This window comes from Neopsephotus bourkii, unplaced genomic scaffold, assembly GCF_033783945.1.
Source record: "Neopsephotus bourkii isolate Nb327-2 ecotype Australia unplaced genomic scaffold, CSIRO-AGI_Nbou_v1 NB_1808, whole genome shotgun sequence".
Taxonomy (NCBI): Eukaryota; Metazoa; Chordata; class Aves; order Psittaciformes; family Psittacidae; genus Neopsephotus; species Neopsephotus bourkii.
The window spans coordinates 1-9,729 of NW_026902281.1; the positions used below are offsets into that span (position 1 = coordinate 1).

The 9,729-nt window shown below is 60.6% G+C and overlaps 1 protein-coding gene across 1 annotated transcript; it reads left to right on the top strand.

Annotated features, from left to right (window-relative positions):
- Window positions 1-2,823: 2,823 nt before the first annotated feature.
- Window positions 2,824-9,287, top strand: LOC133206556 (G protein-activated inward rectifier potassium channel 3-like). The gene is made up of 3 exons (XM_061342633.1): window positions 2,824-2,910; window positions 4,828-5,675; window positions 8,952-9,287. The coding sequence occupies exons 2-3, from the start codon at window positions 4,838-4,840 to the stop codon at window positions 9,275-9,277; spliced, it is 1,164 nt and encodes a 387-aa protein (XP_061198617.1). The 5' UTR covers window positions 2,824-2,910; window positions 4,828-4,837; the 3' UTR covers window positions 9,278-9,287.
- Window positions 9,288-9,729: the final 442 nt, after the last annotated feature.

A 9,729-nucleotide genomic window follows, 5' to 3' on the forward strand; every position in this document is an offset into this window, starting at 1 on the left:
ATGAGAACATAGGGATATGGGGACATGGGGATATGGGGACATGGGGATATGGGACATGAGAACATAGGGATATGGGGACATGGGGATATGGGGACATAGGGATACAGGACATGAGAACATGGGGATATGGGACATGAGAACATAGGGATATGGGGACATGGGGATACGGGACATGGAGATATGGGACATGGGGATACAGGACATGGGGATATGGGGGTATGAGATATGGGGATATGGGGACATGGGGATATGGGGGTATAAGACATGGGGATGTGGGGACATGGGGATATAGGACATAGGGATATGGGGACATAGGGATACGGGACATGGAGATATGGGGACATGGGGATACAGGACATGGGGATGCAGGACATGGGGATATGGGGGTATGAAACATGGGGATATGGGAACATGGGGACATGGGGATACAGGACATGGGGATACAGGACATGGAGATATGGGGACATGGGGATATGGGACATGGGGATATGGGGTTATGAGATACAGGGATGTGGGAAGATAGGGATACAGGACATGAGAACATGGGGATATAGGACATGGGGGTATGGAGATACATGACACACAGACACAGGGACATGAGGACATGGGGATACAGGGACATAGGGATACGGGATATGGGGACATAGGGATACGTGGCCTTGGGGATGTGCAGAATGGGGATATGGGGATACAGGGACAGGGGATACAGTGGGGACCTGGGGATGTGGGGACCCGGGATTGTGGGGGTGTGCGGGGTAAGGGCCATGGGACACGGTGGGGCAGGGACACAGGGATGTGGGGTCGGGGATGCAGCCCCTATAGGGCCATGATGGGGACAGGAGCCCCCGGGGCAGGGCTGATGGGACCGGGACCGGGACCGGGACCGGGACCGCTCCCATGGCCCCGCCGGTGCCCGCAGCCCTCGGGGTGCCCCGGGGGGGGATCGGGGACCCCCGTACCCCCCCCCCCCCTCCGCCTTTACCTTGCTCGGGGACGGCCCCAGGCTCCGGGGTCCGGCCGCGCTCAGCCGCCGCCTCCCCCCATGGGCTTTATGGCTCGGCGGGGCCGGCGGCGGGACGGGCCCCCCCCGGGCGGGCACCGGCGGCGGGGGGGGGGGGGTGGGGGGGGTGGGGGGGGGCGGGGAGGAGCTGGTGGGGGCGGGCCGGGGGTTAATGGGGTGGAAAAGGAGCCGGTCACGTTACCGGCGGGGGGGGGGGACACGGACCCGCCCGTACCCACGGGCACCGGAGGCAGCGGGGGGGGGTCACGGAGGAGGCAGCCCCACGGGGGGGGGGGGGGGGGGTCCCTGGGTCCGTGGCCCCGCACACGGCCCCCGCTGTTCCCGGGCAGGGCACAAAGCGGCTTTGTCTGCCCCCGGGGGGGGGAATAGGGGGGGACGGGATGGGAGCAGGGAGGGTCCGGGGGGGGGAATGGGGTGGGGATGGGGATGGGGTTGAGCACCTATGGGGGGGGGGGGTGAGCACGGAGCCCTGGAGAGTGATGGGGGTCAGGGATGGGGATGGGGGGGGTCAGGACCAGTGATGGGGGAGTCTGGGCTAGTGATGGGGGGGTCAGTGCCGGTGATGGGGGGGGCAGGACCGGTGTTGGGGGTCAGGGCTGGTGATGGAGGGGGTCAAGACTGGTGTTGGGGGTGTCAGCACCAGTGATGGGGGTCAGGGCTGGGGATGGGGGGGGTCAGGACCAGTGATGGGGGAGTCTGGGCTAGTGATGGAGGGGTCAGGGTTGGTGTTGGGGGTCAAGGCTGGTGATGGAGGGGGTCAGGGCCGGTGATGGGGGTCAGGGCCAGTGACTGGGGGCAGTCAGGGTCAGGGAGGGGGGGGTCAGCACCAGTGACGGGGGTCAGGGCTGGTGATAGGGTCAGGACCAGTCATGGGGAGTCTGGGCTAGTAAGGGGGGGTCAGGGCTGGTGTTGGGGGGGGGCAGGGCCGGTGATGGGGGGGGCAGGGCCAATGACGGGGATTGGGGTGGTGATGGGGGTCAGGATCAGTCATGGGGAGTCTGGGCTAATGAGGGGGGGGTCAGGGCCGGTGTTGGGGGTTAGGGCCAGTATTGGGGGAGTCAGGGCTGGTGATGGGGGGGGTCAAGGCCGGTGATGAGGGTGTCAGCACCAGTAATGGGGGTCAGGGCCAGTGATGGGGGGTTTCAGGGCTGGTAATGGGGTCAGTACCAGGAACGGGGAGTCTGGGCTAATGAGGGGGGTCAGTGCCAGTGTTGGGGTCCAGGACCGATGTTGGGGGTCAGGACCAGTGATGGGGGGGTTTCAGGCCTGGTGATAGGGTCAGGACCGGTGATGGGGGTGTCAGCACCAGTAATGGGGGTCAGGACCAGTGATGTAAGGGGGGTCAGGACTGGTGATGGGGGGGTCAGCACCAGTGATGGGGGTCAGGACCGGTGATGAGGGTCAGGGCCAGTGATGAGGGGGTTCAGGGCTGGTGATGGGGGGGTCAGCACCAGTAATGGGGGCCAGGGCCAGTGATGGGGGGGGTTCAGGGCTGGTGATGGGGTCAGGGCCGGTGATGGGGGGGTCACTGTCGGTGATGGGGTCGGGGCCGGTGTCGGTCCCGGTGTCACGCTCGGGTGAACTCACCCGGGGGGGGGCGGGGCCGCGGGGGGGGGCGGGGCGGCAGCTGCTCGGTATTTTTAGCCGCGCACTCCCGGTTCCCCGGCAACGGCGGCGGCGGACGTTGAGGGGGGGGGGGGATGGGGGGCGTTCCCGTTGGGGGGCGTTTGATAACGTCGGGGGGTGCTCGTTACCGTTGGGGGGCGTTTTAACGGTTGGGGGGGGGCCGCTTCTCCACCGGCACCGACCCGGTACCGACCCCCGGTTCCTGCCCCCCCCCACCCCCCCCGCACGATGCGCGCAGGGAAACGGCGGCCACGGGGTAACCGGTGAGTGCGGGGATGGGGGGGGGGGCTGTTATGGGGTGACCCCCCCCTTCTGTGCCCCCCATTTCGGGGGCAGAACCCCCCTGCGGTGGCAATGGGGGGGGGAATGGGGGTGGAGGGGGTGTGCGGGGGGGAGACACGCACATATGGATCATGGGGGGGGGCAGTGGTCACACGCGTGTGCAAGCGGTGCTGCGGGTGAGGGCACGTGTGTGGGCAGCGGGACACGCGTGTGCACGAGCGTGTTTGGGTGCAGCAATGCGTGGGCAGTGGGACACGCGTGTGGGCCGCTGCCGCATGTACATGTGAGCGCACATGCGTGGGCAGCGGCACACGCCATCTGCGGTGCGTGGTGCGTGAACGCACATGCATGGGCATCGCTTACATGTGTTAGTGTGAGCTGGCCATGCTCCTGTGCCATGTGTACATGTGAATGCACACGTGTGGGCATCGCTTACATGTGTTAGTGTGAGCTGGGCATGCTCCTGTGCCATGTGTACATGTGAATGCACGCGTGTGGGCATTGCTTACATGTGTTAGTGTGAGCTGGGCATGCTCCTGTGCCATGTGTACATGTGAATGCACACGTGTGGGCATCGCTTACATGCGTTAGTGTGAGGTGGGCACGCTCCTGTGCCATGTGTACATGTGAATGCACACGCGTGGGCATCGCTTACATGTGTTAGTGTGAGCTGGGCATGCACCTGTGCCATGTGTACATGTGAATGCACACGTGTGGGCATCGCTTACATGTGTTAGTGTGAGCTGGGCATGCTCCTGTGCCATGTGTACATGTGAATGCACACGCATGGGCATCGCTTACATGCGTTAGTGTGAGCTGGGCATGCTCCTGTGCCATGTGTACATGTGAATGCACACGTGGGAATGGTTACACACGTGTGTGCACGCTGTGCTGTGTGTGGATGTGCTCTGGTGCTGCATGCACACGTGTGTGCATCTGTTCCATACATGCGTGTTCTAGTGCCGCATCCATGTGCGAAAGCACACACGAGGACATCTATTACACGCATGTGCACAAACTGGGCACGCTTTAGGGCCCTGTGTGTTGATGCACATGGGGTGCGTGTGAATGCATCTGTACACACGTGTGCATGCCTTGGATACGCTCCAATGCTGACATACAATGTACACACGTGTGCATGCCTTGGATACGGTCCAACGCAGACATACGATGTACACACGTGTGCATGCCTTGGATATGCTCCAATGCAGACATACGATGTACACGCGTGTGCATGCCTTGGATACGCTCCAACGCTGACATACGATGTACACACGTGTGCATGGCTTGGATACGCTCCAACGCAGACATACGATGTACACGCGTGTGCATGGCTTGGATACGCTCCAACGCAGACATACGATGTACACGCGTGTGCATGGCTTGGATACGCTCCAACGCAGACATACGATGTACATGCGTGTGCATGGCTTGGATACGCTCCAACGCAGACATACGATGTACACGCGTGTGCATGGCTTGGATACGCTCCAACGCTGACATACGATGTACATGCATGTGCATGGCTTGGATATGCTCCAACGCAGACATACGATGTACATGCGTGTGCATGGCTTGGATACGCTCCAACGCTGACATACGATGTACACGCGTGTGCATGCCTTGGATACGCTCCAATGCAGACATACGATGTACATGCGTGTGCATGGCTTGGATACGCTCCAACGCAGACATACGATGTACACGCGTGTGCATGCCTTGGATACGCTCCAATGCAGACATACGATGTACATGCGTGTGCATGGCTTGGATATGCTCCAACGCAGACATACGATTTACACGCGTGTGCATGCCTTAGATACGCTCCAACGCTGACATACGATGTACACGCGTGTGCCCGCCCTCCGCCGTGCCTCAGTTTCCCCATTGCCCCCCAGGCACTGACCCATGGCGAGGGGCTCACGGCCCCCCCCGGCTCCCCCCCGGCGCCGGCGCCGGCAGCGTTATGTGGAGAAGGACGGGAAGTGCAACGTTCAGCACGGGAACGTGCGCGAGACCTACCGGTACCTCACCGACATCTTCACCACCCTGGTGGACCTCAAGTGGCGCTTCAGCCTCCTGGTCTTCATCCTGGCCTACGCCGTCACCTGGCTCTTCTTCGGCCTCATCTGGTGGTTCATCGCCTACTGCCGGGGCGACCTGGAGCACCTCGAGGACCACGCATGGACCCCGTGCGTCAACAACCTCAACGGCTTCGTCTCCGCCTTCCTCTTCTCCATCGAGACCGAGACCACCATCGGCTACGGGCACCGCGTCATCACGGACCAGTGCCCCGAGGGCATCGTGCTCCTGTTGCTCCAGGCCATCCTGGGCTCCATGGTGAACGCCTTCATGGTGGGCTGCATGTTCGTCAAGATCTCGCAGCCCAACAAGCGCGCCGAGACCTTGGTGTTCTCCTCGCACGCCGTGGTCTCGCTGCGGGACGACCGCCTCTGCCTCATGTTCCGAGTGGGGGACCTGCGGGACTCGCACATCGTGGAGGCCTCCATCCGCGCCAAGCTCATCAAGTCCAAGCAGACGCAAGAGGGGGAATTCATCCCCTTGGACCAGACCGACCTGAGCGTGGGCTTCGAGACGGGCGATGACCGGCTCTTCCTCGTGTCGCCCCTCATCATCAGCCATGAGATCGATGAGAGGAGCCCCTTCTGGGACGTCTCGCGGCACCAGCTGGAGAAGGATGACTTTGAGATCGTCGTCATCCTCGAGGGCATGGTGGAGGCCACAGGTAATGGAGAGGTGGGGGCATCTCGTCCCCATGGGGACTGGCTCATCTCCATGGTGGACATCTCAGCTCCATGTGGGTACCATCACCCGTCATCGTGGGGACACAGCATCTCTGTAGGGAATACCTCATCCTTGTAGGGGACAGCTTCATCTCCATAGGGAGATCTCCATGGGGCCAACTCATCTCCATGGGGACATCTCACCTCCATGTGGGTACGATCACCCGTCATCGTGGGGACACAGCATCTCTGTAGGGAATACCTCATCCTTGTAGGGGACACCGTCATCACCACAGGGAGATCTCCATGGGGCCACCTCACCTCCATAGGGACCCATTATCCACATGGGGATAGCTCTGTGGGACCATCTCACCTCCATGTGGGCACCACCACTCGTCCTCATGGGTACACAGCATCTCTGTAGGGACACGTCCATGGGAATACCTCATCCTTGTAGGGGACACCTTCATCTCCATAGGGAGATCTCCATGGGGCCACCTCACCTCCATAGGGACACATAATCCACATGGGGATAGCTCTGTGGGACCATCTCAGCTCCATGTGGGCACCACCACCCGTCCTCGTGGGGACACAGCATCTCTATAGGGAATACCTCATCCTTGTAGGGGACAGCTTCATCTCCATAGGGAGATCTCCATGGGGCCACCTCATCTCCATAGGAACACATAATCCACATGGGGGTAGCTCTGTGGGACCATCTCACCTCCATGTGGGCACCACCACTCGTCCTCATGGGTACACAGCATCTCTGTAGGGACACGTCCATGGGAATACCTCATCCTTGTAGGGGACACCTTCATCTCCATAGGGAGATCTCCATGGGGCCACCTCACCTCCATAGGGACACATAATCCACATGGGGGTAGCTCTGTGGGACCATCTCAGCTCCATGTGGGCATCACCACCCGTCCTCATGGGGACACAGCATCTCTATAGGGAATACCTCATCCTTGTAGGGGACAGCTTCATCTCCATAGGGAGATCTCCATGGGGCCACCTCATCTCCATAGGAACACATAATCCACATGGGGGTAGCTCTGTGGGACCATCTCACCTCCATGTGGGCACCACCACTCGTCCTCATGGGTACACAGCATCTCTGTAGGGACACGTCCATGGGAATACCTCATCCTTGTAGGGGACACCTTCATCTCCATAGGGAGATCTCCATGGGGCCACCTCACCTCCATAGGGACACATAATCCACATGGGGGTAGCTCTGTGGGACCATCTCAGCTCCATGTGGGCATCACCACCCGTCCTCATGGGGACACAGCATCTCTATAGGGAATACCTCATCCTTGTAGGGGACAACTTCATCTCCATAGGGAGGTCTCCATGGGGCCAACTCACCTCCATAGGGACACATAATCCACATGGGGGTAGCTCTGTGGGACCATCCCAGCTCCATGTGGGCACCATCACCCATCCTTGTGGGGTTACCTCATCTCTATAGGGACATGTCCATGGGAATACCTCATCCTTGTAGGGGACACCTTCATCTCCATAGGGAGATCTCCATGGGGGCACCTCACCTCCATAGGGACACATAATCCACATGGGGGTAGCTCTGTGGGACCATCTCAGCTCCATGTGGGCACCATCACCCATCCTTGTGGGGTTACCTCATCTCTATAGGGACATGTCCATGGGAATACCTCATCCTTGTAGGGGACACCTTCATCTCCATAGGGAGATCTCCATGGGGCCACCTCACCTCCATAGGGACACATAATCCACATGGGGGTAGCTCTGTGGGACCATCTCAGCTCCATGTGGGCACCACCACCCGTCCTCATGGGTACACAGCATCTCTATAGGGACACGTCCATGGGAATAACTCATCCTTGTAGGGGACACCTTCATCTCCATAGGGAGATCTCCATGGGGCCACCTCACCTCCATAGGGACACATAATCCACATGGGGATAGCTCCATGGGACGATCTCAGCTCCATGAGGACACCTCCATGGGAATGCCTCATCCTGGTGGGGCCACCTCATCTCCATGGGGACACTTCCATGGGGACATCACCTCCATGTGCTCATGCAGCACAATGGGGTGCCCCATGCTTCCCATCCTTCACCCATTAGGGTACCCCATGCACCATGTCCTACACCCATTGGGGTGCTCATGCACCTTGTTCTTCACTCATGCACTGTGTCCTTCCCCCATAGGGTGCTCCATGCACTGTGTCCTTTACCTATGCCCTATGTCCTCTATCCATCCGAGTACCCATGCACCACATCCTTCACTCATGCCCCACATCCTTCACATGTTTGGGTACCCATGCACCATGTCCTTTATCCATTGGCGTACCCATACCCCACATCCTTCACTACTGTGGTACCCACGCACTGTCTCCATCACCCATAGGGTACTCGTACACCACATCCTTCACTATTGTGGTACCCACGCACTGTGTCCATCACCCATGGGGTACCCATACCCCACATCCTTCACTGTTGTGGTACCCACGCACTGCCTCCATCACCCATGGGGTACCCATACCCCACATCCTTCACCATTGTGGTACCCACGCACTGTCTCCATCACCCATGGTGTACATCCTTCACCTATTGTAGTACCCATGCACTATCTCCATCACCCATGGGGCACATCCTTCACTATTGTGGTACCCATGCACTGTGTCCATCACCCATGGGGTACATCCTTCACCTATTGTGGTACCCACCCACTGTCTCCATCACCCATGGGGTGCTCGTACACCATTGTGGTACCCACGCACTGTCTCCATCACCCCTGGGGTACCCAAACCCCACATCCGTCACCGTTGTGGTACCCACGCACTGTCTCCATCACCCATGGGGCACATCCTTCACCTATTGTGGTACCCACGCACTGCCTCCATCACCCATGGTGTACATCCTTCACCTATTGTAGTACCCATGCACTATCTCCATCACCCATGGGGTACATCCTTCACTGTTGTGGTACCCACGCACTGTCTCCATCACCCATGGGGCACATCCTTCACTATTGTGGTACCCACGCACTGTCTCCATCACCCATGGGGCACATCCTTCACCATTGTGGTACCCACGCACTGTCTCCATCACCCATGGGGTACCCATACCCCACATCCTTCACCTATTGTGGTACCCACGCACTGTCTCCATCACCCATGGGGCACATCCTTCACTATTGTGGTACCCACACCCTGTCTCCCTCACCCCTGGGGCACCCTCTCCGTGCGGGTTCTCCCGCACCCGCCGCTCACACCATTCCCGTTGCAGGGATGACGTGCCAGGCTCGCAGCTCCTACCTGGCCGACGAGGTTCTATGGGGGCACCGCTTCACGCCCCTGCTCAGCCTGGAGGAAGGCTTCTACGAGGTGGACTACGGGGGCTTCCATCACACGGTGGCCGTGCCCACCCCTGCCTGCAGCGCCCGGCAATTGGCGGCCGCCGCCGCTCGCCGCCAGGCCCAGCTCTATTGGTCCATCCCCAGCCGCTTGGACCAGCCCCTGGAGGAGGCGGCGGCGGCCGCCGGGGGGAACAACGGGGACCCCGAACCCCCTTGTGAGAGCAACGGCACCGTGGCCGGCCCCGAGGCGCGGTGAAGGGGCGCTGGCGCCCCATTAGCCCTGTAATAAACACCCCCAAACCCCCCCCCACCGGACTGAGGTGTCTTGGGTGTGAATTGAGGGGGGGGGGGACATCCCCAAAGCTGTACCCCCCCCACCCCCCCACTTTGACTGTGATGGTCTTGGGGTGTGAATTAGGGGGCACGGGTTGTAGCCCCCAAACCCCCCCCATTCGGGGTGCTCCATGCAAGTGGGTGAAGGGAGAGGACACCCCCCCCTTGAGGGGGTGCCTCGGATATTGGGATATTGGGGACCCTCCGAGGGAGGTGGGGGACCCCCAATGCGGGGGACCCTGAGGATGTGGGAACGCCAATGGGGGGGGGCACCGATACCCCCATGACAGCAAGGACATGGGGATGTGAAGGGGGGTGCCCCCCCCAGCTGCGTGGGGGGGAGACACGGACCCGGGGGGGCTGGGGGGGGGGTTC

Excerpts from the sequence above, each read along its gene's own strand:
- LOC133206556 (XM_061342633.1), top strand. The coding sequence starts at position 4,838 with ATGGCGAGGGGCTCACGGCCCCCCCCGGCTCCCCCCCGGCGCCGGCGC. Across the intron at positions 5,676-8,951 it reads GGGCATGGTGGAGGCCACAG|GGATGACGTGCCAGGCTCGC; the intron begins GTAATGGAGAGG and ends TTCCCGTTGCAG.